Source organism: Sciurus vulgaris (assembly GCF_902686455.1).
Source record: "Sciurus vulgaris genome assembly, chromosome: 11".
Lineage (NCBI taxonomy): Eukaryota > Metazoa > Chordata > Mammalia > Rodentia > Sciuridae > Sciurus > Sciurus vulgaris.
The window spans coordinates 27,741,632-27,767,905 of NC_136472.1; the positions used below are offsets into that span (position 1 = coordinate 27,741,632).

The following is a 26,274-nucleotide window of genomic DNA, read 5'->3' on the forward strand; positions in this document are numbered from 1 at the left end:
TAATATGTAAAGCTGAGAAGAAAAGGTAAAGATTTTTAAAGACCAAACCATAATATTAATTGCTATAGGAACTTGTTTACTAACAATTAATGATGTTCCTTATTCATCAGAGAAAGAAATTGATGATGTATTATTTGATATATTCAGAAAACACATGTAGTAGTTTCCAAAAATCATACTTTGCAGACCACAGACAACCAAAGAAAAGAATAAAAATCAGTCTGTTGGGGCTGGGGCTGAGCTTGGGCTGTAACTCAGTGGCAGAGCACTTGCCTAGCACATGTGAGGTGCTGGATTTGATCCTTAGCACCACACAAAAATAAACAAATAAAATAAAGTCATGCCATCCATCTACAACTATAACATTAAAAAAAATTAATCTGTTATTCTCTCCAGCTTGAAATATCTTAGTATTCCATCTTTGGGTCTCAGTATTCTAATCATCCTTGTTTCTGATGGAACCCAAACAGTGGTCTTCAAAGAGAAATTACTCCATGAATTTTAGGCCCACATTTGATTTAAAAATTTCAGTATCAGCCAGGTACAGTGGCCCATGCCTGTAATTCCAGTGGCACAGGAGGATCATGAGTTCAGTGCCAGCCTCAGCAACTTGGCGAGACCTGTCTCAAAATAAAATATGAAAAAGACTCAGTGGTTAAATGCCCTGGGTTCAATCCCAGGGTACCAGGATACTAAAATAAATAAATGAATAAATTTATTCATTCTGCAGTATAAAGCAGAATCTTCTGTAACCCCTGAAAATAATTTTAGCATTGAGGTAGCTAGCATTATCTAATTAGTGGCAGTAAAAATATAAGAAACCTCAACCTAATCCTGGCAAGCGAAGTGCTTGGAATCTGGAGCCTGTTGCATGGAAGGCTCTTTAAATTCTTTGTGTGAAAGTATAAAATCTCTTCCCTTTAAGAATATTTTTCTGACAAAAACTCAGGTCACTCAAGATGCGGATTTGTGACATTGAGAAAGTGGAAGATGTAGACCCCAGTCCTTCTCTTTTGGCCCTGTTAGACCAGAATGCCTCTAGAATGGCTCCAGAGCTTCCCAAGGTGGCAGATATCTGCTCTTGGTTACTCTGAACGCGGCCTCCATCCAGCAACCAGCCCACTGGGCTTTCCCTGGTGTCTGACTAGGAACCTGCAACTGGCTTTGTGAGAACCCAGACTGAAGTATATTCTTCTTTTGTTTCTCTGGCACAGAAACTTGCCTTCATGGTGTCTCTAGGGTTGGTAACACATGACCATCTAGAAGGTAAGAGAAAAGATATTCTTGGCACTGCCTTCTTTCTAGCCCACAGCTTTGTCCTTGACAGTGGTGTTTGAATTCCTAGAATAGAAAATTGGAACACAAGGAGAGTATGATTCAGCCATTATGGACTTCATTTCCTTTAGAGGAAAAATGGCCCCACCTCCAGCTAACGTTCAGGGCCTCTCCTTCCTAGCATCTTCCACTCCATGGTCCTGGGAAACCTCCCCAGCTGTCTAAATAAGGTGACTTCTGCTCCGTGTGGGGGATGCGCTTTGATTTTGATAGCAAAGTAACAAGTCCTTGTCTGTGTTTTCCACTCAGTGTTCTTAGGACCTCAAGGCCCTACAGAGCTCTGCCTCTCTTGGTTATTCGAGTCAAGAATGATTGATTAAGATTGGTGAATTTTGGTTACTCAGTATAAGTTTATGGAGAAAGCTCATCCAGATCTATGTGCACAGCAATCTAAAAATAAATCAGGACAGCTTGTTTGTAAGTGTGGCGTACAGTGAGCTCTCAGTCACAGGGCCACACTGTGGGACGGTGCAGTCTTGCTTTCTGAGAAAGGAAAGTAGTTGATCCTACATATTTGCTTCTAATAGTGGGCTTACCTCTGTTGAGGTTCCAGTGAAATGGAAACTTGTCCTGTTCCTGATTTGTTACAGGAAAAACCAATAGATAAACAACTAAGTTTAATTTTTTAGGTTTGCCATGCCTGTCTTCTAATCCAGGCCTTTTCTTTTCCCAAGAAATCCAAAGCAAGAGGCAAGAACGAAAAAGAAGAACAACAGCAAATCCAGTATACAGTGGAGCAGTCTTTGAACCAGAGGTACTGGCCTGCTCTTGGCCCTTTCCTTGCAGTTTATTTGTGACTTGTTCGGCACCACCCATCTGAAAGCCTGCTTCAGAGCAGCACCTTGTTGTAATTGGCTAGCCTGTGAAATGATGGATTTTACTCTGGCTCGTCACATTTTTTCACTTTTAGTATTCACTGCTTATCCCTTAGGGGATTTTTAGCCCCTAAGTTTGAGCAGATACAAACCTGCCTGAAATTTTTAATTTGTCCTGACTTTACCACAACTATCATCTGAAGCAGAAGCAGAACTCTAGCATATTCCCTGAGGACCAAGTACTCATAAAAAAACCCGTTAGCACTGAGACCTTGGGGATGATTGGTGCTAATCGGTCAGCATGTGACAGGCATGTTGTGCATGTCTTCAGCTTGTGCCAATGTTAGTAATAACCATGCTACTCAGCCAGTCTCCTTTCCTTCTTCAATCCCCAAAGCGTAAGAAGAGTGCCGTCACATACCTAAACAGCACAATGCATCCTGGGACCCGGAAGAGAGGTGAGTGTATTTTTGAATCTCCACTTTGCTGTTGCTTTTGCTTTCTGTGTTGTGTTTCTTTTCCCTCCCTTCTCCCTCCTAGAACCTGACCCCTCTGTCCCTTGAAAATAGTTTGTTGTGGTTCTCCAACAACAGGAGGAAAAGAGAATGAGATTTCTTATCAGAGTGGTATGTGTGGAATCAAAAGCTGACTTCTCTGGGTTCTGGCAAAGCTGACTCAGGTGAATGGCTTAATGCAGCATTTCTGCCCTGAGCCTACTAGGTTGGCAATGAATAGCACAGTGAACAGAACACCATGTGAAAGGAAGTGTTGAGCATAATTAAGCAGAGCAGAGCCCTGCTGTTGCCAAGGTGTTCTTAATAGTGAGTGTCTCAGTCATCCTGCTGCCAGCAAGGCTAGAACGTGACTCTTAAGTTTCTGTGAGCTACAAACTTTCCAGGAAGGAGAGAACTTAGAATCTTTGAGAAGAGGGCATCTCCACTTAAAGAAGAAAAAGCCACTATCAAAACAGACTCCCCAAAGCAGGAACTCCAGAAGAGCTCTGTTCCCACCTTTCAGACTTCCCATGAGCACTCTACCTTGGTCTTAGGGCAGAAAAATAGTAGCAGCAATAGCTCTCCCCATGCAAGTCTAAATAGGCCTTAATAGCTCAGGTCTGAGCTGAGACAAGGTACTGAAATTGTTCTTTGATGTCAGTAATACATCCCAAGGTCCCTTTCTCCACATGGTAATGTGTCCCTGAATTATAGTTCCAGGCTAGAAAGGTTGCAGAGTGAGTGGACTAGCATGCTAATCTTTGCCTCTGCACATACTGACTCAGAGCTCTAGGAAATGAGGAGGTCACCTCGACCCTTCCTGCCTTAGGCAGTTCTACAGCTGTATCATCACTTCCCTCCCCCAGAGGAGAGATCCTGGCCCCCAGTGAGCCACCCCAGTGTTTTATCAGTCCTGTCCTTCAAGTGGCTAAAAATATTTAGGTGGGAAATCCTAAGTTGCAGCTTTAGTTTGATTTCTGGGCCACCGTAGCCAATGCTAGTAAGTTATTTTTTTGTTGTTTGGTCTTCAACTATTTTTTTAGTGACCTCTGACAGACACAGTACTCAGAAAGGAGCATCCCTGCCAGAGGCCACAATTAATTGGTCTATTGGTGGGCAGTATCTGCTTAGAGGATAGGATGTAAATGAGCCAGAAAGACCTTGGCACCTCTTGCCAAGGTCAGAGGATAAAAGCCTGCATTCACAATACCTAGGATGTGCCTCCCATGGGTAAACAAAGAGCATGCACCTTCACTTCCCCTTCTTATAGCACTAAATACTCAGAAAAGACAAACCAGCAGATCTGTCTGGACTATGGACATTGCCAGCTTAGCACAGGTAATATTTGTGTAATGTCTGACAGAATCGTGACTCTTGTGCACAATCTGAACTAATAAAAGCTGTAACTGTGTGCAGAGTCATGGTTCCACATGTACTGTTTACCAGTGCTTATCAGCAGTTCTGGGCCTCTCTGGCTGGCTTTTGTTTTTTGGATTTTTTTTGCTGCTTTGGTGTGCTGGGCTAATGATCACTCACAGCTTAGAAGTCATGGCCCTGACTCTTAGAAGACAAGGATCCTGACTTTGACATATGGTAAGACAAGAGTGGCTTCACTAGACTTCTTGCACCCCTAGTGCTCATTTATGGATTCCTTGTAGTATGAGGTTTGATTCGAAGTGCACTGCCTCAAATCAGGTCTTTAGGAGTGCTGATGATAGTCTTTTGTGGGTCTTTGGAACAGCCCTAGTTCTTAGTTCACCAGAATGTTTGTGACATAAACCAACGAGATAAGTCTCAGTCTACTGGGGAGGGTATCCAGAGCCAGAATGCCTAAAGTTATCGTTAAGCCCAAAGCCTCTTGTTACTCATAGGTTCCAGATGCTCCCAGAACCTATCTCGGAATGGTTCTAACAGCAAGGGGTGAGAATAGTTGACTCAAATTTTGTCTCCTTACTTTGCCTCTTTCTCCACCCTTATCAGCAGTTAAATGACCAAAATGTAGACAGAGAAATAGAAAAGCAAAAATGCTAAATAAGTCTGTTTGTGGGAACTTGAGAATAATTACTATTATTGTAAACATGATAATTGCAGAGAAACTGTAAAGAACAATATGCAAAAAGCATGAAAAAAAAAAAATCCCATTCCTTGCCGCGGCTCCCATTGGACATCTTGGTTCTTGCTCTAGAGATCTCAAACTGTGAGTCTAGGAATGTCACCATATTCTGCCCAGGATGAGGTCTTCTTCCATAAGCCAGCACCTACTATTACTCTCCCAGGCCCTCTTCTCCTCCCTTTTGAGATTCATGTAGTTGTTTCTAATAACGTTTAAGTCTTTGCTTCTCTTCCTTCCTTTGGGACTGTTGTATTAACCTTCTGTCTGCTACCTCACTTCCTTTTCCATGCTAGCCAATGAGGAACACTGGCCAAAGGTATGTAAGATCATTTTCCCCTTCTCTTTCCCTCCCCCTATTTCCCCTTTTGTTCCCTTCTCTTGGTATATAGGTCGTCCTCCAAAATACAATGCAGTGCTGGGGTTTGGAGCCCTTACCCCAACATCCCCCCCATCCAGTCATCCCGACTCCCCTGAAAGTGAAAAGACAGAGACCACATTCACTTTCCCTGCACCTGTGCAGCCTGTGTCCCTGCCCAGCCCCACCTCCACAGACGTAAGTAACTTGGGGAATTGCGCTCTCTTTTGGAGAGCTCGCATGGGAAAACCATTGTCCTGTGTTGTCTCCTTGCCAACTTGTAGCTTCTCGACTATCCCTGGAACAGCAGTATACCCTGCAGGACACCATATGCGTCACATCAGGCAGCTTTCTTCTGGGGTCCCAGGCCCTCCATGTCCTTGAGAGTCAGGTTAACATAGCATGAGGAGGCTCAGGGTTTTCAGAGTCTAGATTTGATCTGCTGTGATTAAGTTCTCAGAAAAGGGCAGGGTGGAAGAAGCAGCTCATATAGTTAAGAGCTATGCAGGTTTCTACCATCAGTGCATTCAGGGTGGGGAACATGAATACAGCATGTCCCCCTAGCAGCCCTTGTTTCCTGCTTTGAGCACAATTTCACAAGTGGAAAGTTGTCTGTAGAGCAACTTTATTCTTCAGAGTTGCTCAGAAACAGATTCCTGAAAAATGTCAGACACTTAGTAGCTCTTTACCCAGAAACTTCAGGAGTGTGAACTAGCATTCTAAGGTTTTACATGAGCATTTATAAAGCAATGAACTCACTAAGCAGATACTTAACTGAGCACTAGTCTGTTGAGCAAGCGCTGTTCTTGAATCTGGCAACACAGAAAGGAGCAAAATCGTCTACCTCCTCAAGGAACTCATGTGCCATGGGAAGAGGTGGATGACAAGTAGACAGATGCATGATCTGTCAGGTTGGGTTAGGTGGTGCCAGGAAAGTGGAACAGAGGGAGGCATTGGCATAACGGCAGGAAGTTACTCTCCTACAAAGAGTAGTGAGAGAAGGCCTCTCTGATAGGAAGTGAAGAAGTGAACAGGGGAGAACTGGGCAGACCATTCCATGCCCAGTGAGCAGCAGTGCAAGAGAAGGGAACAAGACCCAGGGGAGGGTCTGTGAGTGGCATTTGGAAAGACAGCCATTAAGGCCAGGACAGTAGGAGCAGAGCAAAGGGACCAGAGAGTGGGCAGTAAAACCTTTGAGGGCTGGTTATCTAAGTACGGCGGGAGCCCCTTGGAGGGATTTAAGTGGAGGCATGGTGTGATTTTTGAGTTACAAACATATATATGTACACACACACAAGGGGGCAAATATATACCCTTCACATACATAGTCACCACTGATTGTTAACATTTTGCCACATTTGTTTGTCCTACACACACACACACACACACACACACACACACACACACACACAACTCATACTTTTTTTGCTGAACTGGTTAAGAAGTTGCAGACTGAGTCTTTACCCCAAAATATTTCAGTGTATATCTCCCAAGAACAAAGGTGTTCTGTTAGTGGCCATAATGTATTTATCAAGTTGAGGGAATTTAACATTGATGAAAACTTCAGTGTACATGTACAGTTCATATTCAGATTTCTCTAAATGTTCCAGTAATTGCCTTCATGACTGCTTTGTTGTTGTTTGCTCCAGGGTCCAATTCAACACTACTCCTAACATTTATAGAAAGGGTATTATCTCTTTAGTCTCCTTGATTCTGACAGTTTTTTCTTTCTTTATCTTTCATGACATTAGCACTTATAGGCCAGCGGCTCCATTTAGACCATAGACCAGTGTTTCTCCATTTAGACGATCTGATCCTTTTAGAGTAGATTGAAGGTGTGCTTTTTTTCTAGGACAACTAAATGATGATGGGTCCTTCTCAGTGCATCACAGTGGGGACATAATGTCAGTCTGTCCCATTATTAGTGATGTTAACTTTCCTCTCTTGAGATAGTTTTATTGAATTTGTTTTATTTATAAATGTCCCTTTTCCTTCTGGTGTAAATAGTCTTGAGTCTATATAAATAGTAGACTTCCGGGTGCCCAAAAAACTGTTCCCAGTGACTTGAGCATCCTTTGATGGTTCTTGCCTATGTTTACTGTTTCTTAAGGTGTTTGTAAAATCAGCTTTGTGTTGCATCTGAGATATAGAGAAGGAAGTCTGGGGAGAATGGGACCAAGTAGGTGGCCCTTGCAGTCATCCAGGAGAGAGATGCTGATGGTGGCTTGGCTTGGTAGTGTGGTATAGGTAGAGATGGAGAAAGGTGACCAAGTATGCAGAGGTGCTAAGGCCAGAAGGATTGAATGTGGGGTGTGAGGACACAAAGAGAATAGTCGAGATACATCCAGCTAGAAGGATGGAGCTGCCATTTACTGAAGATGAGGAGAGGAACAGGTTTGAGGAGAAAAACCAAGAATTTAATTTTGAACGTGTACCAGTTCTTTTGTAAATTACAGTTTGTTGTTGACCACGTTCAACATGTTCTTTGGATGTGAAGGTTTCAGAGCTTATTAATAGCATACCCCTCTCCGAGAGATTAGCATGTGAAGCCATCCTAGCTAAAATTCCAGAAGCAACAAACTAAATGTTGTCCTTGGGGAACTGGGGTCATAAGGAGTTCTGTTCTCTGACAAGTTCCCTTCCTTGGACTCAACTGATGACTACATTCATTGGCTCCAAAGATTGAGAGTTTAATGTAACACTTTTGACATTAGTAATGGACACAGGTTTTCTGACCATCCTATTAATGAGTGCCAGGAGTCCCTGTCAGAAACCTCATTTTCTGGCACCAAAAATTATCCCCAACTCTTCCTCAAAGTCTTGCCAAAGGAATCATCAGCTCATTAGCACCATGGTGGAGGGCTCCCTCTGGGTTGGTGCGTAAATGCTGGTGACGGCTGATTTTTGCAGTTCTCCAGGGGAGTCTTTTCCCTAAATGATGTTACCTTAGTTTGGGTTTTTTGGTTGAGAGGGTTTATGATTTTTGAGAGACTAGACCCAAAGGATCCACCCAGATCAAATCACGAACTAAAACATTCTGCCAGGTTTCATCTTAAAATGCAAACATTGTTCTTTTCAGAAATCTAAAGGTAAAATAAAGCATTTCTAAAACCACTAAATATGTTCAGTACTTCCTGAGTTAAACCCAGTGGAATAGATTTAAAAAAAAAAAGGTAATTGACTTCTACTTTTACAGTATCCCAACAGCAGCAGTGATTAAAATCAACACACAGGGTTCTATATGTTTGCTGCTGGGTAGCATAAGCCTCAACAATATTAATTAAACAATAACTGTTGAGAAGCAAGCATTTCCTGGGGATCAATAACATCTAGAAGGTCTTGGTAATACAAGACCCAGCCAGACACTAATCCTCAGGATGTACCTTGTTGCTGCTATCATCATTTTATGAGAAGGAAGATATGTTGACATAATTATAAAATTTTTTTAGCACACAATGAAGTTGACGGAGACAGCCTGTTTCCTGAAAACATGTCCTCAGTTCCCAGCAAAAAGTCAAGAGTCAGTCTTTCAGCCTGCCGTTTGTTTATGGTAAATTTGATCAGTCACCAAAGCTAGCCTTTTGACCCTGGAGCAGTGCCTTCCTGGGACTTCGCCACTCTCTTCAGGCAAAGAACCTACCCTGTATTGTTGTAACGCCTTGGCATTTTATGTTCATTTCTACTGGAGAGCGGTTCCCAAGTGTGGTCTAGGGTCCCTGAGACTTTTTCAGGGGCTTATAAAATAAAAACAGTTATTTTCTTCATGCTACTAAAACAACACTCACCATTTCTTCTCTGATTTTCTCAATCTTGGTCAATGAAGTTTTCCAGATGTGTGATCTGACAGCTAATGGAATACATGTGTATTCTTGAGCTTTTGAATTTTTCAGTATACTGTTTTTGTAACTTTCTGTGATTCTGTAATTATTTCAAAGCTTCAAGTACAAAAATATTAGTAAATATAATTCACAAAATCTAAAGCTCTCTGGGGCCCTCAGTAATTTTAGAGTATAATGGAATCCTGACACCAAAAATATAAGGAACTACTGCTTTAGCATATGTAAATAAGATAGAAAGTTTTCTTTCTTTAGAAACTTGAAAGAAATTAACCTTTATTTTCTGTACTGTCTGCCTTCTATTTTGTGGTGTTCTCCTTAGGAGCAAAGAAGAGTTCCCTTGAGTAAGATATCCAGTTTATCTCACTTCACCACTGATAATTTTATCTGTGGTTCATGTAAAACAGTCTTTTAAAAAACTTTTTGGTGGCTCTGGATTGAACCCAGAGCCTCGCACATGCTAGGCAAGCATTCTACTGTGAGCTATGTCCCCAACTCTTTTTTAATTTTATTTTAAGACAGGATCTCAATAAATTGCCTGGAGTGACCCCAGACTTGGAATTCTCCTGTCTTAGCCTCCCCAGAAGCTGGGATTACAAGAGTGCACCACCTCATTCTACATACATTTGTTATGGATTTAATAAAGATGCAGACTTAAAACTGGGGCTAAGGGTCAAGAAAAACTAACCTTCCAGAGGAGAAAAACCCCCCTCAGCCTGATTTTAGGAATTAAGGAAGAAAATCATGGTGAATTCAGGGGTGCAATCTCTGTGGGGGTCTAGAGTTAAACTCAGGCCGTACGCCTCATATGATATTTTTGCACATGTACTGAGTATCTTTTTTACTACCCAGAGGTAACATTTTTTTGTTAAGAAAGAATAAAATCTGTCCACACTATGGTATATATTATAACGTCTTCTTGGACTGCCAGATAACCTAGTGGATTACAGAGAAAGTGTCCTTTAAAGAGAAGGCAGGTCAGTGAAGATGCATTCTTTCAAAGATGTGGTGATGGACAACCTAGATCATAAAAGGAGGGACTAAGCATTGTTCTCTGTATCATTGCTTCCTGTGCGAAAGTTCTGTATTTATGCCTTTAGCAGAATAGCCTAGAAATCATAAAGCAGCACTGACTTGCCGAGTATCCTCTGCCTTGTCCCTTCAGTTTTCTGTTCCCTGGCATCCCCATTATCAGTAGCATTAATCCTGTCCAGAGAACAGGCTGGACATTGGCTTGCTGACAAATACCTCTTTAAGAACTCTCTTTTTTCTCCCTGTGTTCTTCAAATTTTAAATAGATCTGCTGCTTTTCTGATGGTGCCTTCTGTTCATAGGGCTCCAGAATACTCACCTGAGTACTAAAACTGTCACAGTGAGGGGGCAGAGAGGACTAGGGCTGCTTGTCTTTTTCCATCTGGTGAAATATTTTATAGGGAAGAATAAAGACTCCCACAACAGAATGGTCCATTGAACCAGCAAATGCCAAATACTGATTTCAAGGGAGCACAGTCAAGTTGGGCACTGTAATTGCAGCAGCTACTCAGGAGGCTAAGGGAGGAGGATCACAAGTTCAAGGGCAACCTCAGCAACTTGGCAAAACCCTGTCTCACAGTACGAGAGAGAGAGAGAGAGAGAGAGAGAGAGAGAGAGAGAGAGAGAGAGAGAGAGAGAGAGAGAGAGAGAGAGAGAGAGAACCCTTCGTGTCAGAAAACTGATGAGTTTAATTCACTTCTGATTCAGTCTTTTCCCATTTGAACTTTGACTGTATTCCGCTTCCTGAATAAGCAAGGAGTTCAGTAAAAATTTTTTGTCTCTTTCCCAATCCTTCTACACTATGCCAAAATGATAGATAATGAAGATTGTTCATATCATATTGTGAGACACTTTGGTGATTGTATTTCAGTGCCTGTAAAATTTCTGACTTGTGGGTTCCTGTACTCAATATCATAAATGCTAAACTGTCACTTACAAGGTTAATTTTGGCCTAGGCAACTACAGAACTTTCCTGTAAACTGATTTTTAAAGTTAAGAATACTGTCCCCACCTGGGGAACCTCAGCCATTTCGAGTGGGTAGAGACTCATGCCGTTGGCAGTTCTGACTTTTCTTAAACACTAAAGTTTTGGAGGGGCAGGCACTGTGCCATGTCAACATCTTGTCCTGAGACATTGATATGCCAGAATGTATACATTTACATGAAAATTTACCTTTTTCCCTTTTTCTTACCTTTCCTCTCAATTTCCTAGGGTGATATCCATGAGGATTTTTGCAGTGTTTGCAGAAAAAGTGGCCAGTTGCTGATGTGTGACACATGCTCCCGAGTGTATCACCTGGACTGCTTAGACCCACCTCTGAAAACAATTCCCAAGGGCATGTGGATCTGTCCAAGATGTCAGGACCAGGTACCAGTGCAGGACCAAGGGGGAGAAGACGGCGCCATCAGGAATCCTTTTCCCCTCTAACCCTGGAACAGGATCCTCTTCTCTCTGCCGGTTGTTCTTCCCCATTCCTGGTGCAGCACTTAGGCACACACCTCCTTCCTTCAGAAGTTCTCCATCCTGTTGGCCAACAGGGAGGGACCCCAGCTCTACCTTATTTGAAGTGACTTATCTGCTCTTTAAAAGCCAACACCCTTCAAAGTTCATCCCGCCTCATTCTCTGAGAATGCTCCAAGCCTAGTATATAGGTTTGGAATTCTCTTTTGGAAATAAAATCCTCAGGGAGGTGCCCAGTTGATTAATTCAGAGAGCAACCATTTCACCTTTAAACTCTGTTGTCGTCAGGCTCAGAGAGCTCACTGTAAGGTGCTGTCTTGGTATTTCACAGGCACACATGTTAGTAACTGACCTAGTCTCCTCCCTCCTTTGTTTTGTTCCCGGTCTCATTTTCTCAGCCATCGTGTATCTTTATGTCTTTATTTTAAAAGAATTATTATAAGCCGTCTTGAGTCTTTTGTAAGTAAGCAAGATAGCAGTAATAAACATGCCCAGTGGCCCATCATGCATCAGGGTTCCTCGCAGTTCTTCAGAACACCCTGATTTGAGAGGGTTCTGGCTTTACTCCTGGCCCTCGTCCCACCATTTGCAGCATAGAGGAGCCAGCCCTCTCTGCCTTTGTGACCCTCAGTTAATCTTCTGCACAGGGTCTAGATCACACTTGAGTACTTGGAACCAATATTTAATTTCGTTGGTCAAGATGTCTTTGAAGGATGAATAAGGCAAAAATTGAGAAAGGCAGCCCACATCAGATCCAGAAGAAACCACCTGTGACAGCTGCCGTGCTTGTGGGCAGCTTTGGTGCTGGTGTCGCAGCTGTTGAGAGTGGGGTGGGGGGTCCTGTGGCTCTGTGAAAAGAACGCTTAGCCAAGTGCCAGCCTCTTTCTAAGCACATGTATGTTGGCTCTTGCCACCTTCAAGCCTCATTCTCCCAAGCTGATTTGGGACCTTCATAGTCCAAAATCTTAAGACCAAGGTTTTGCAACTGTGCTCCTTCCTGGATTTTGTCTGCCAGTAGCCACAGGCCCTATTGCTTTGACCTGGAGGATATGTGTTTCTATCTCCTTCTCAAGGTAAAACTCTTAAATTCTTTCAGATGCTGAAGAAGGAAGAAGCAATTCCTTGGCCCGGAACTTTAGCAATTGTTCATTCCTATATTGCCTACAAAGCAGGTAAGGGATTACTCATACTTCTTGTTTGGTAAGGCCCACCTTCTTTTAAAAAATTATGGAAGGCAGCATTTTTGTTTGTTTTCTAAAGTAAAATTTAGTATGCAAACCTTTTATTGAATGAAATGAAAAGCTTGTGTCCATCATTCTTGGAAGGAGAAATGGGAATGATGTCTTACATATTCAAAGCCTGGCCCAAGCCTCAGGCCACCTTCTTAGCCTCCTGCACATGGAACAAGGAGAAATCCAGGAGGCAGTTTCTGTGCTCGAGCTGTGAGACTGGGGGGCAGGCACTTTGGGGAAAATATCTTCTTCAGCAAGCATTCTGAGCATTGTGGCCTTTTCAAAGAATTCATTATTAAAAACTGTTCATTGTTTCTATTTATTTTTTTTCCCAGCTAAAGAAGAAGAGAAACAGAAATTACTTAAATGGAGTTCAGATTTAAAACAAGAACGAGAACAATTAGAGCAGAAGGTGAAACAGCTCAGCAATTCTATAAGTGTAAGTCACCCTCCCGCCTACAGCAACACGCAGGTACACAGGTGTGGACCCTTCCACATACCTAACAGGACATGTGGACCCAAGGGCTGCTTCAGGACCTTCCGTTTATTAACATGACTAACTCTGCCGGTGTGAAGTGAAGCTTGCCTTCCAGTTAGAGTTGAGCAGGTCTGGCTGGCCTGCTGGCATGCAGTGCCCCACCCTGGCTCTGGAGCATCCTCTTGACTTTTAACCTGAGAGGATTTTCAGGCTCCATGCTGAAGGGATAAGTAGCAGCTATGACAGTAGAGCCACCACCTTGCATACTCGTGACAGTCGGGGGGGATGGTAGAGCCTCACCTGACCCTGAGCAGAAACAGAGCACGTGCCTCCTCGTGCCTCCTGCTGGTCACCTCAGCTAGTCCGTCCATCCATGTGGCCCTTTGCTCACTCCCTTTCATCCACAACATGCTGGCTGCATTTTCTGCTTTTCCTGACCAGTGTGGGAAGAGGGATTTCTAGAACCGAGTAGAAGTAAGCACTGGCCAGCCGGGCCTCTCCAGGTGGGCAAGAGGGCTGTATTAGCAGCAGGGGTACTAAGCCCGCCCAGATGGACCAAGTTATTTTCCACTGAGGGGGCCTCAGCTCTCAGACTCCAGGTGGCCCTTGGGCTTGGTGGCAGTCCTGCTTTTCTCCTAGTACCTACCCATGGTGCAGGTTTAGCATCTCTTTCCCTGCCTACAGCAGAAGCCAGCACTGTGGAAGGCCAAGGACTAAAGGGCAAAGAACTGTAGGTCCCTAACCAAGCAAGGAGGAGTTGTGCTGGTCACAGTCCTTTGGCCTCAGGTGCTCCTGAGCATCACCAGCCTCCCTCGGCCCTACCTCTAAACGCTTACTGACCAAGTGATGCTCCATAGGCCTCAGCTTGAACCAAACTCACCGTCTTGTTTTCTACCCTGGAGAGCTCAGTCCAGTCCTGCAGGCCACCATGAGCATGACAGAAGCATACCAACGCCTGCCCAAGTCAGCGTTAGGGCAGCCGTGGGAAAGTGTTCCGTAGTGTGGTGGTGGCAGCGGAGTCCAGTTGATGCTGGTGTCGAGGAGAAGCTGGCATTCAGCTCAGGCACTTGCCTGTCTCTCACCTATTTCCTCAGGTGGCAGCTGCCCACAGCAGGTGGAGCAGAACAAGGTCTGGGGGTTGCACACCAGCCCACAGGGTCCTTTTTTTTTGGGCGGGCTCCTCCTTTCTGGGGCTTCTAGACCCCTTAGAAAAAGCAGGATGCTCAGTGCCCCCTCTTCTCATTTGCTGCAGAAATGCATGGAAATGAAGAATACCATCCTCGCCCGGCAGAAGGAGATGCACAGCTCCCTGGAGAAGGTAAAACAGCTGATCCGCCTCATCCACGGCATCGACCTCTCCAAACCTGTGGACTCTGAGGCTGCCGTGGGGGCCATCTCCAATGGCCCGGACTGCACCCCCCCTGCCAGCGCCGCCACCTCCACGCCGACCCCTTCCCCCTCCTCCCAGAGCTGCACAGCGAACTGTAGCCAGGGGGAAGAGACTAAATAACAGAGCCCTCCCGAGAAGCCGCGGGCTCCTGCGGCAAGGAGAAACAACACTGAAGACTCTAGAAAAGCAAAGCCGGATTTCTTCTGGGAAGTACAGGATTCTTTTGGTTCTTTGGTTCCAGAGAGAGGGAAGATGCTTGTGCCAGGTGGCACCCGAGTTTGCCAATTGATCCTTCTTATTCTGTGTGTACACGCGAAGATTGGACCACGTTACATGAAATAGTGCCAGCTGGAGGTTCTTTGCCAGCACCATGCCAAGTGAAATAATATATTTACTCTCTCTATTATACACCAGTGTGTGCCTGCAGCAGCCTCCACAGCCACAATGGGTTTGTTTTTGTTTCGTTGGGTGGGGAGCAGGGATGGGCGGAGGGAGGAGAGCAGGTTCAGATCCTTATTTGCCGAGCCGTTTGTCTAGGTAGAGAAGACAAGTCCAAAGAGTGTGTGGGCTTTCCTGTTTCTAAACTTTCACTACTATCAAACCAAAAAATGGAAATCGAGATTTAACCAACCCCAGTGCCCAGAAGAGGGAAGGGGGAGGGGCCGGGAGGGAGCAGGGGTGGGAAAGTGTATCAGATAAGCAGTATTTAACATTGTCTGGGGCCTAGGGGAGAGGACGCCAAGCAGCCCTGGGCTCTCCTCCCAGCCCGCGCCTGCTCCCCACGCCCCGCCTCCCTCCTCCCCTCCTGGCGCCCCACGGTGATCCCCTCAGTCCCTCTGGAGACCAAGGCAAGCCCAGCCAGGGGCCTGCTGACCTTGCCCAAGGCAGGCAAGAAGGGTGTGTGTGTGGTCCAGCGAAGAAAAAAGGTGAATCAGTGATTTTACTTGAAAACAAGCTCCATCCCTTTTCTATATTTATAAGAAGAGCAGATCCTGAGTGAAGCAGCACCAACCCAGGTGTGTGAGAATCGAATGGAGACGTTTCTTTGCTCTTTTTTTTTTATTTTTGTTTTTGTTCTTTTTTCCTTTAAACAAAGTTTTATTTTGTTGTTTATTTTACTTTTTTTGTAACAAAAACTAAAATAAGGAATAGAAAAGCTGTTTTTCAGGCTGACAGTCCAATTAAGGGTAGTCGAGACCTTGCATGGTAGAATAGGAGCCATAGTGTCGGTGGGGTCCTGTGAGTCTGTGTGAGTCCTGTGTCATCGTTCGGGCACTGTTTTTTTATGCAAGGGCAAAAATCTTTGTATCTGGGGAAAACAACAACAACAACTTTTTTTTAAATTAAAAAGGAAAATAAAAGATATTGAGGTCTTCCTAGTGTTACTTAAATTAAGATCAAGGTAAGAAACATTGTAAAAAAAAAAATTACAAAAGTGCTATTTGTTTCCTAAAAACAGTGATTTCTATTAAAAAGGTGTCAGAACTGGAGAAAACGCCGTGTAGTTATAATTTTTTAGCACAGAACCTGCTGATCATGATGACATTTTGCTGTGTTTGTGTCTCTAGCCTGGTGGCCAGTCTCCACGAAGGGCTGGGTGGGGCTCTCCCCGCCCTCCTCCCCTTCTCAGAAAAGACTGCCCTCTCTTCCTGGTGCAGGGATCTTGTCTCCTGTGTTTGCAGCCCAGATGGAGTGTGCAGGGTGTCAGGGCCCTTCCCACGGTCTCCTCGATTTTGCTAGAGCACAGGCTGGTGCCTAATGAGACCTCTTCCTTTGGTGCTGCTCTCAGTCTTTCAGCCACCAGCATTATGAGTGCCTGGGGGGCGCCTCTGAGGGGAAAGGCCATTGAGGCTCCTTGGTGCCCATGCACCCTGGCCTCAGGGAGGGTGCAGGGGTGCAGGCTGGCTGCATCAGCCCTTGGTGCTTAGAGAGAACAAAGGAGGAGGGAGATGTCTCATGGGTGCATGTGTCTCTGAGACAGCCTGATGGCCTTCAAGTCTGTCTTGCTTTTGAAGAGAGGTCTGAAGCTCCTGCCACTTCCTCTGCCTGCTGGCTCCAGGCACCAGACACCAGACAGTTTGCTCCACTCCACCTCCTGGGTGACCCTGGGCTAGAATCGCTGTGCTTGCCTTGCTTGGCCTGTTGTGTCCTCTCTTTCTTGGAAAACTGGGTCTCTGAAAGGCTTAGATCATCTTTCTCATTGTGCCGGTGGAAAATTGTGTTGGACGTGTACTTTTTCTGGAGACCTTTGTCCCTGGCATGTCCCAGACTGAAGGGACAGAGGCAGAGGCTCGGCCCTGCCCCCATTACAGCATCTCTCCTGAGCCCACGGCAGACCTTATAATGCCAGAGTCTAGGAGTGGCAGAAAAGGCCCTTTTAGATTCTCCCCTGCCTAGCAAGGCCCAGAGGGGCAACGTTAGATCCTGGAAGCAAGCGCAGCAAAGATATGCTTCTTAGAGTGAATTCGGTCTCATCCATACTGTCCACTTCATTCATCTTTCCAGGGTGTCAGGACAGGACACTGTCCGACAACACAGGTCTCAGGCTCAGGCCCTGGCTGCCAGTTGGTTGAGGGGACCAGAGAAGAGCTCCGTTTCCTCAAGCAGAAACCAAGGTGCTATGTCTAGTCAGGGAGCTTTGGCGCTGCCTGGACTAGTTGGAGGAATCTGGCAGGGGATCAGAGACCAGCAGTAGGCTGCACGCCCTTGTCTCCGCTCTCCCATTTGACTTGTCCGGGCCCACAGGCTGGGTCTTGCCATACAATACCTGTCTTTTCTGGAAAGCAGCTGGGACGCCATCACTGGAGGCCTTTGCTCTGAGGGGAGCTGCCTGAGGAGTTGCAGGCCAGGGGCCAAGAACTGACTAGTGGCTTGCCTGCTTTCTGACCTCACCTAATGTTTCCTTTCTGGCTTTTTCCTGGAGTTCTGTAGGTCAACTGTTGTAGAGTGCAGAACGTTTGCAACCTGCCATAAGCTCCATTCTGGTCTCAAACTCCCAAGTGCTGCTTTACTATAAAGAAAGGGTCCTGATCACACGATCTTCACAGTCATGTCAAGGGAAGAGCTCTTCTCTGTCCTCCAGACAGAGGTGTCCGTGACCACCTGGGACATAGTCACTCAGCCCCATCTGAGCTGCTCTGCTCCTTCTTCCTCCTGTGCTTCCCCTGGCCTGGCATTTGGCTGCTCTGACATCCACATAGTGACCAGCTGGCTTTGCAGTCCCTTCAGAGGGCCCTGGCCTGATGTTCCTGTCAGTCCCTGCTCAGTCGCAAGTCCTGGAGGCAGTGAGGTCATGCTGCTTGATCCCCACCTTCTGCATTCTTGGCACCTGCAGGTCCTTTTCCTTTCTGGAGCCTGCTGGATCTTGTCTCACCTTGGCTGAGCTCATCCAGCTCCAAGTTCTTCCTTCCTTATCAGGCCCTTTGGGGCAAGCTTGCTGGTGGCACCTGACAGAGAGGACCCAGCTAGGGACGGTCCCTGGCAGGGCCATGCCTGTGTGGGGCCTGTCTCTGGAGCCTGCTACGAGGCCAGTGCGCCTGCAGCTGGCACCATCTGGGTGCCCAGTTTTCCTGCAGGCTGCTCCTGCCCCTGCTGCTGTTTGGCCCCGGCAGCCAGCAGTGTGAACGGGTGCACTTGCAGACAGTGCTTCCCCAGAGTGCCCTGTTGCCGGTCACCTCAGTCTCCACCCGTTCAGCTAGCTGCTCCCACGCCACCTCTGCCGCTTCCTCTCCGGGCCATCCGAGCCCCTTGTGCTCTGCTCACCAAGGCCGCAGCCCACACACTCTTAGGTGGTCTCTTCCCTTCTCTCCCTTCTTGGGTGTGGTCCTTATTTATCTAAAGCGCTGAATTTAGGAGACCTTCACCCAGGGGCAGAAGGCTCCTGGGGTGGCAGGACGGATAGGGCCCAGGAACATTTTCCAGGTCCTGGGTTCTCCACTCCGGTGGCTTCTGTGGACGGAGGCAGTGTGGCCGTGTAAGCGACTGGACCGCACCCCACCCCTCAGCCAGCACCCTTGGCAGGAAACAGGAGTCCCATTCCCTCCCCAGCTTACAGCTCCCCTCCAGGAGGGGAGTGGCGGACCCTGGGGAGACTCCTCTGGCCCACCCACTAGGGGGAAGGGGAGGAAGCTGGGGTCACCCCACCAGAGAGCCAGGTGGGAACCCTTAAGAGTAGCTCTGGTGAGGGCAGGGCAGGGCTCACAAATTCCACTTGGCACCCCCGCTCCCAAGGCTCTTCCTTCCGAGGACCCCACCCCATGGCAGCCACTGGGCCCTGGCGCCTCTCTCTAGCCTCCCCGGTTCTCAGCCCAGGGTGAGCTGCAGTCAGGTGGGGCGGGACGGGCAGGCCAGAGGTCAGCAAGCTCTGTGCAGAGGAGAGCCAGCCAGACCCCAATCCTGTCTCTCGTCCATGCCCTTTGTGATTTCAGTCTTGGTAGAACTTGTATTTGGAGTTTTGTGCTTCAAAGTTTTTGTTTTTGTTTGTTTGATTTTTGTTTTGAGGGGGTGGGGGGGAAACAGAGCAGCTGATCAATTTGTATTTATTTATTTTAACATTTTACTAAATAAAGCCAAATAAAGTCTCTCAGCCTCATGGTATTGGGTTTGGGCCGGGGGAGGGTGGATAAGACACACTCAGATTCCAGCCTCTGCCCGCCCTGGAGCTCACTGCCTAGGAGGGACCCAGCTGGACTGCTGCCCTTGAGGCCTCTGGCTATGCTGTGACTGCAGCCAGGGTCACAGCCCGTCCATTGAAGCCCTCAGGCCTTAGAGAGCCCTTGACCCCCAAAATCAAAAGGAACATGAAAATAACTTTTTCAAACTTTAATTATGAAAAAGGGATGTAAAACTGAGTATGGGGGAACCAGCCCCAAACCAGCTGGAGCAAAGGCAGGCTGGACACCAGCTGCAATAGCAGCAGGGGAGGAACCCAGGCCGGCCCAGGCTGTTCCACCCTAGACACTCCACAGAGACCTTAAATAATTTAAATAGCAGTGATGGTGGGAGGGTGGCGCAGCGAGGGCCCAGTGTCCTCAGGGAGCGTTTGAGGGCTAAAGCAAGGGCGGGTGAGCCCCGGGTGGCTCAGGCTGGGCTGTGCGGCTGCTGCAGGGCAGTGAGGTATTTGAGGGCAGCAGCCCCATAGCGACGTGACAAGTCCTGATGGAACTCCTCCTTGAGGGCCTGGAGGCAGTCACGGTAGGCGGAGCTGGAGCGGAAGCGGGATATGTCCAGGCTCGGAGCGTGGGGCAGGTGGATGGTGAAGGCCTCGGGCAGCACGAGGAGCTCAAAGTCCTGCAGCGGGTGCAGGCAAGGGACAGGCTGGGCTGTGGGGAGCTGCAGCTCTGGGGAAAGCTTGCAATGCAGCCCCTAAGGACCAAGGCGAGGCCCAGAGGGCAGACTGGTACCAGGCAGAGCGCTAGAGCTCCGTTCAGATGGAAGTGGAGGCAGCAAGGTGCCCTCCTACCTGCACGTCCAGCTCCACGATGTGGGCCACCTTGTTCCAGCCAAAGCCCACAAAGCGAGGGTCGTAGCGGGGACAGTCACGTGGCACCACCACGTAGGGCTCATAGTCAGCTGCCCATTGCACCCGGTATGGCTCCTGAGCCTCCCGCCAGCGGGCATAGTCCGTGGGCGCGTGCCCCTGGGGCCACTCGTGGTACCTGAGCAGTGGGATCAGGCAGGAGCCAGGCTGAGGCCAGGAGCTTGTGGGTGCGGCGGGGACACAGCAGGCAGAGCAGCAGCCTCTCCTACCTGAAGGTGTAGAGTGAGCCCGCGTCCAGCAAAGCCAGCAGCTCCGCCTTGGAACTCGGGAAGCTGAAGCGGTAGCGCAGGGTCTCAAACGCAGGCACCACCAGAGCGGCCTTCCGCCGGCCGCCCAGCTCCAGCTGCTCAATGGAGGCCCTAGAAGGAGCACCCATGAACAGCAGGGAAGGGCCACCGCCTGAAGGACCAGGTTCAAGATCCAGTAGCTCAGCCACAGGAGCTGACTTTCAAAGGATAGCTAACCTCCAAGCCCCCAGTAGATGCAAGATACAGAGCCACTTCTGTTTGAAGTAGCCCAGTCTCCCTGACTAATGGCAGCCCAAAGAAACACCCTGATACAAACCCCACTGTGCACAGCACACTGGGACCCAAAAAGCAGGACGTGGCCCAGAGTCCTACAGGGATCCCCAACCCTGGCAACATCCATCTTAAATACAGTTCCTCTCACTCTGTGGGCTCACCTGAGGTAGTCGTAGAGAGAGTAAGCAGGCAGGAAGTCAATGTCACTGAGGAAGACGTAAGGCGTGAGGGCCTGGGCTAAGGCCACGTTGCGGAGCTGGTTGACAGGGTAGAGAGGACCCTCACGGTACACCACATGGTAAGCCACATCCTGCCGGGCAGAGAGCACCGGCGAGGCCTCGACGAAACGCAGGAACTGCTGGGCCTCTGTATCTGTCAGGTACAAGGCCAGGCTCATGGGCCCCGGCCAGTGCCTGCACAGGGCCTCCAGCATCTGCAGCCTGGGGTGAGGTGGGTGGTCAGCCCAGCTTGGCCCCGCTTGCACAGAAGCCCTGGGACGGCCAGAAAACCTGCCCAAATGAGCTGCTGTGGATCCCCCTCCCACTTCCAATTTGAGCCAGTCTTACTTAATCTTCACAACTACCCGCAGGTCATGCTTCTTCACTTGACAAATAAGAAAAGGTAGCTAAGGACCCGCGATATTAGGACCTGTCCACGGTCCCGCACCCGTCGAGCGGCAGTTCTAGGCATCTGAACAGCTCTGAAGCTCAAGCTCTTTCCTCCAGAGCCAAAGTATCCACCTTCTGAACCTCCTCCAGGGACAGGCAGCTCACAGCCACACACTGAAAGCTGCCTCTCTGAAACCCCCAATCCCAGCCAGGAAGTGCACCCTGGGGCTGCCTTCAACACCCTCACCGGTCCATGGAGAGCTGGGCCACCAGGGTGACGTCATGTGGCCGGGGAGGTGGCGGTTTATGGGGCAGGAAGGTGATGTGCACTCGGTGCACAGTGAGGCGCTGCTGCCGGAACTCAAAGCAGGCATCTTCCTCATCGAGCTGTGCCAGGGCCCGCTGCAGCTGAGGGGTCCGGGAAAGGGCCAGGGCTAGGACAGGACATGCCCCCAGCAAGACCGGGAGCCACCAGAACAGCAAGGGGCAGGGCTCCCCAAGGCCAGGGAAGGTGGCCCCTTTCACCTGCTCAGCCTCAGGCGGGGGCTGGCTGGGGCACCCAAAGAGCTCTCTCCGCAGCAGGTTCCCATCGTATCCCAAGAAGGTCAGGTAGAAATTTCGGAAGAATTCTGCGTGCTTGTTCTTCACCCTCACCTTCTTTGGTGAGTTCCAGTGGATCACCTACAACCCAGACGGGTATGAGTAGGGGGATGAGAGTGGAATAAAGGAGTCCCCAACCTTGTCCCCCACCTCCACGCAGCCCCCGTCCCACTCACCTTGAGGTCAGCCGCCTCAGAGTAGCAGCGCTCTGCCAGCGTGTGGTCAGACAGCTGCAGGTTCCAGACACAGGGCAGGGGCTGCAGCAGCTCTGGGCGCTCCTTGATGACAGCATTGAAGATGTCCTGGGCAGAGACAGCCATCACACCTTGGCCCCCTGCCTGCCCCACCCACCCACCCACCGCGAGGTTCTCCCAGACCTGGTCAGCCAGGGAGGTAGCAGTCAGGGTAAGGAGCTCCCGCCTGGCTGTCAGCTTCCACATCTGCTCCCAACCCACTTGCCGAAGCTGGTCTAGCAGCAGCAGGATCACACCTGCCAATGGGAAGAGGCTGTCATGCCCACTAAGGATAAGTTCCTGGCAGGTAGGGGCATGAATGCTTAGTTCTTGATTTATTGATATAGTCCTGTGCTGCAGAGCAACATTATAGTCAATGACAGATGGCATGTTCAGCGGGGGAGTCCCCTCCTCTGAGATTATTAGGAGGTGGCTGGGCACAGTGGCGCACGCCTGTAATCCCAGCAGCTGAGGAGGCTGAGGCAGGAGGATCACAAGTTCAAAGCCAGCTCAGCAATTTAGCCAGACCCCAAGCAACTTAGCGAGACCCTGTCTCTACATAAAATTTAAAAAGGGCTGTGATGTGGCTCGGTGGTTGAGCGCCCCTGGGTTCAATCCCTGATTAAAAAAAAAAAAAAAGATGATTCGGAGCTAAAAAGTTCCCATGGCCTGGCCTTCTTACTGTACTTTTCTATGTTTAGACACAGCACTTACCACTGTATCACAGGAGCCTGCGGCATTCAGCACAGGAACAGGCTGCGCAGGCGTGCAGCCTAGGAGCACAGGGCTCCACCACACAGGCCGGTGTGGAGGCCCTTCCATCTAGACTTGTGTGAGTCCACTCTGGGATGTTCAGGCAACAGTGAAATTGCCTAGTGGCCCATTGCCCGGAATGTTTCCCCACTGTTAATGCAGGACTGTGTTTTCTGAGAGTTGACGTGTAGTCACCGGCTGTCAATCTCCAGTCCTCTGTGGGCAGAGTGGAAGCGCAGAACACTCCACCACTTACGAAGCCCCACAGCTCGCTTCTAACACTTGGTGCTGCCAGGGCTACGCAAACTTCTTCCATTTAATGAGTGAGAAAAAACAGGACCAGGAGAGCTGGCCGCAGCCGTCCTGCCTGCAGGGCCAAGGTTACACGGCTCTTGGGCCCTTCACCCTGTGTTTTTTCCATAGCACTGTTCTTCCCTGGGGGCTTCTCAGCACTCTGTGCCCTGCCCGGCCCAGCCCCTGGGGCCCAGCCGCCCACCCCTCTTGCCTCCCCGACCACTATCCCCACCTGTGTTAAATCCCCGGCCCAAGGCAGGCCAGGGCCTGTGGTTCTTCCAGAGGTTGCCCAGGTACCAGTCACTCTGGTTCTCCACGAGCCCGATCACCTGCTTGTCTGGGAGGGGAGGGCATGAGGGGACTGCCCAAGACTGCCCAACGACCTGGGCTCAGGGCTAGACCACAGGGGGTCCTGGGCAAGCCAGGAAAAGGGTTGGCAAGGAAGGGCAAGGGCCCAGGCCTCTCACCAGAAAAATGAGCGAAGAGTGCCCAGAGCTCTGCGATGTCAGAGGCGAAGGTGACGTCCGTGTCCAGGACAATGACTCGGGTCATGCCAGGGGGCAGGACACCGGGCAGCACTAGCTTCATCAGCCCGTAGAGGCCAGAGTAGTGCTTGTTGGGGATCCAGGAGATCTGTGGCTGTAGGTGGGACAGGCAGGGCATGAGCTGGCAGAGAAGGGGCTGCGGGTGCCCAAACATACTCGGTGACACAGTGGGAAGAAGGGACGGACCTCAAGAGAGAGGGATATGAGCATCAGGGGTGCTGGGACAGGGGTCTGGGACTGTCCTCCCCCATATCACCAGGTGGTGGGAGTAAGGCGCAGCATGGATCAGCTGGGCAGGAGGAGCAGGTTCCCTGCCTTGAGCTGGTCGGCATCGTAGAAGCTGACGCCGAGAGCAGGCACCATCCACGTGCGGAAGAGTGTCTCCAGGATGTTTCTGGCCACGGCGTCAGTCACCAAGTGGAGGTGCAGCGGATTTCTCCTTTAAGATCAACAGAGAGAAGTCTCGAGAAGCCCCACCAGAAACAAAGTGGAGTGACCCCCACTTCCAGGGGCTCAGAGGTGGAAGGTCCACCTGGTGCAAAGGGCTTTTCCACGTCCTGCTCAGGAAGTCCTTGCAGCCACTCCTCAAGGGAGGAAGGGATGCCATCCCCATGCCACAGAGGAGGAAGCTGAAGTCCAAGGACCAGTGACCTGTCAAGATTTTGTCCCCTTCCCCACTTCTGACCCTCCTCCATGGACACCTGGCTGTACCTGTAGAAGAGCATGGACTTCACCAGGGTGATGACCTCTCGGCTGGAGTTATATCCGGCACACACGATGGCCACGTGCAGGAGCTGGGGAGGGGACACTCAGGTCATCCATCAGTAGTCCCCCGCCTCCACTGATGGGCGTAGACCAACCTGGCATCAGAGCTAGAGGACAGTGTGCAGCCAAGCAGCTCCTGCCTATCACAAGTGGGGAAACTGAGGCCAGGAGCAAAGGAGACGTGCGCTCAAGGCTCCCTCAGCTGGCTGGTCAGTGCCAGGTCAGATGCCACGGATTTCCACAGGTGTCCAGCTGGCCCTGCGGGGTCCCTAGGATCACAGCTTCTAGGGGCTCAGGGCACCTACCTCGCACTTGGGCGGCAGCGGCGGCTGCGGGTCGCAGGCCGAGTGGTTGTGGACCCCATGGCCGGCCAGCGGGTCTTCATGGAGGGCAGAAGCTCCACGCAGCCTCCCGTCTGAGGGGACACGTGGCGTGAGCGGGCAGTGGGAGCACCCCAGGTCCCCAGCTCTCCCGTCTGGTTCGAGGCGCTCACACTCTGGGTCCCAGCCCAAGAGAAAGAACCCGATCAGCAGGAGCAGCAGCAGCAGCAGCAGGGCGGCGGCCCCCAGCGCCCGGGGACGCCCTCGGGGCAGCATGGCCTGACGCGGGGCGCTCAGGGCGGGGCGCGACCCCGGGCTGCCGGCTCCATCGCGGGCTCTGCGGACCGAGGAGAGGAGGGTCAGGCCTGGGCGGCGGGGCCCGACGGGCGCCCAGTTAATCTTCCCGCGCGGAGTCGCCGCCCTCACCTGCTCGCGCGCCTCCGGGCCCGACCCTGCTCTTCCAGCTGCCGGCCGGGGTGCGGGAAGAGGGGAGAGGCGCGGGCCAGCCCCGCCCCCAACCTGGGTTCAGGTTTCACCTCCGCTTGGCTGAGCTCGAAGGGGCGGGGAGACCCCCAGGGCCTGGCCCCGCCCCTGCCCCGCCATCCGACGGCCCCCCAGCCCGCGAGAAACTGGGGACCCCTTTTCTGGGCAGTTTTCTACCAAGCCGCAGGGAATGCTGGAGCGAGGGGGGTCAGCTACCCAGGAAGGCCCAGTTCTCGCTACCTGCTCCGAGCCCATCCCCCTCGTCCCTGCTCTGGGGCCCCATCTCTCCCCCTTAACCTCCCTGAAGGGAGGGGCCGGTGACCTGGGATAGGGATCAAAGGGCCAGCGGGACCCGGGCCGGAGTGAAAGGGAAGGGACTGGAATGTCGGACTGCGAAGTAGGCGACACCTGCTCTGGGGACAGAAGGCGGGGCCTGCCGAGACCTGCCCGAGAGTCGCCGAGCACCTGGATCCTCCGCCTTCTTCCCCGCACCCTCCGTCCAGGTGGCTGGCCCAACGGCGGCCTGGAGCGGCCGGGACAAAGTGCCCTTTTGAAGGCCATGTCCTGCCCAGGAGCTGGCGAGGGGCCTAAGTGCCTTCTGCGCAGGGCCGAATATCCCTCACCCTCGCTAGATCGTCCTGATTGTGGCTGGTTCCGTGGCCTGGATCTCTTATTGCTCCCTCCCCTTCTTCTGCTTCTTCACCCTGAAGCAGGCCCAGCCTAGCCTCTGGCCCTGGAGGGGCTACTGGTCGCTCTGAACTATGAACTAGAAGCCACCGCTCGCTGCGTGCATACTGCGTGCCAGGCCCCGTGTTCAGGGTTGACCAGCCTCATCTCAGTTAATCCTCACTCCAATCTGTGGACACAGCATTACCCTCCCTGAGTTTAAGTGATCTGTTAGACAAGAACGCCTCTGGTCCCTTCTGGATTCGGTCGTTTGCTCTCCTGCCCCTCCCCTAAACTCCAGTGCTGCACCAGGAGTTTCTCACTCTTCTTCCCTGAGGGTCTTCTACCCCAGGAGCTGCCTGTGACCAGTTCCTTCTGCCTGGAATGCAGATCCTCATTCCACAT

General features: G+C 50.1%; 2 protein-coding genes across 29 annotated transcripts in view; one reads left to right on the forward strand and one right to left on the reverse strand.

Moving 5' to 3' along the window:
• Positions 1 to 15,915, forward strand: part of PHF21A (PHD finger protein 21A) — a 173,881-nt gene extending 157,966 nt beyond the window's left edge. For 17 of the 22 annotated variants that reach the window (XM_079103427.1, XM_079103412.1, XM_079103429.1 and 14 more), the window contains 8 exons: positions 1,215 to 1,266; positions 2,010 to 2,089; positions 2,548 to 2,608; positions 5,147 to 5,310; positions 11,194 to 11,349; positions 12,539 to 12,614; positions 13,010 to 13,113; positions 14,405 to 15,915. In XM_079103427.1, coding sequence (XP_078959553.1) covers positions 1,215 to 1,266; positions 2,010 to 2,089; positions 2,548 to 2,608; positions 5,147 to 5,310; positions 11,194 to 11,349; positions 12,539 to 12,614; positions 13,010 to 13,113; positions 14,405 to 14,662 — 951 coding nt within the window. In that variant the 3' untranslated portion in view covers positions 14,663 to 15,915. Of the gene's footprint in view, positions 1 to 1,214; positions 1,267 to 2,009; positions 2,090 to 2,547; positions 2,609 to 5,050; positions 5,074 to 5,146; positions 5,311 to 11,193; positions 11,350 to 12,538; positions 12,615 to 13,009; positions 13,114 to 14,404 lie in introns of all 22 variants that reach the window. The other 5 variants (XM_079103416.1, XM_079103417.1, XM_079103419.1 and 2 more) reach the window with 1 other exon arrangement.
• A 3,056-nt stretch (positions 15,916 to 18,971) lies between these two features.
• On the reverse strand, positions 18,972 to 26,074 carry LARGE2 (LARGE xylosyl- and glucuronyltransferase 2). Of its 7 annotated transcripts, XM_079103411.1 has the most exons (15): positions 25,147 to 25,811; positions 24,894 to 25,057; positions 24,706 to 24,815; positions 24,347 to 24,429; positions 23,951 to 24,074; positions 23,558 to 23,729; positions 23,323 to 23,427; positions 22,188 to 22,300; positions 21,987 to 22,112; positions 21,736 to 21,891; positions 21,458 to 21,618; positions 20,764 to 21,042; positions 20,291 to 20,440; positions 20,004 to 20,199; positions 18,972 to 19,831 (listed from the first exon to the last, which is right to left on the reverse strand). In XM_079103411.1, the coding sequence occupies exons 2-15, from the start codon at positions 24,994 to 24,996 to the stop codon at positions 19,622 to 19,624; spliced, it is 2,088 nt and encodes a 695-aa protein (XP_078959537.1). In that variant the 5' UTR covers positions 24,997 to 25,057; positions 25,147 to 25,811; the 3' UTR covers positions 18,972 to 19,621. The 7 variants fall into 7 exon arrangements, with proteins under 7 accessions (XP_078959537.1, XP_078959534.1, XP_078959536.1 ...); XM_079103408.1 differs by having other exon boundaries at positions 21,458 to 21,891; positions 23,981 to 24,074; positions 25,147 to 25,814; XM_079103410.1 differs by having other exon boundaries at positions 23,981 to 24,074; positions 24,706 to 25,057; positions 25,147 to 25,810.
• Positions 26,075 to 26,274: the final 200 nt, after the last annotated feature.

What these genes read in the sequence shown, in the direction of transcription:
- LARGE2 (XM_079103407.1), bottom strand. Translation starts at nt 24,996, where the DNA reads ATGCTGCCCCGAGGGCGTCCCCGGGCGCTGGGGGCCGCCGCCCTGCTG. An exon ending in CGCTGCCGCCCAAGTGCGAG is followed by an intron (nt 24,430 to 24,705) that starts GTAGGTGCCCTG and finishes TCCCCTCCCCAG; the next exon opens with CTCCTGCACGTGGCCATCGT. An exon ending in TCGTGGAGCTGGACGTGCAG is followed by an intron (nt 19,832 to 20,003) that starts GTAGGAGGGCAC and finishes CACCCGCTGCAG; the next exon opens with GACTTTGAGCTCCTCGTGCT.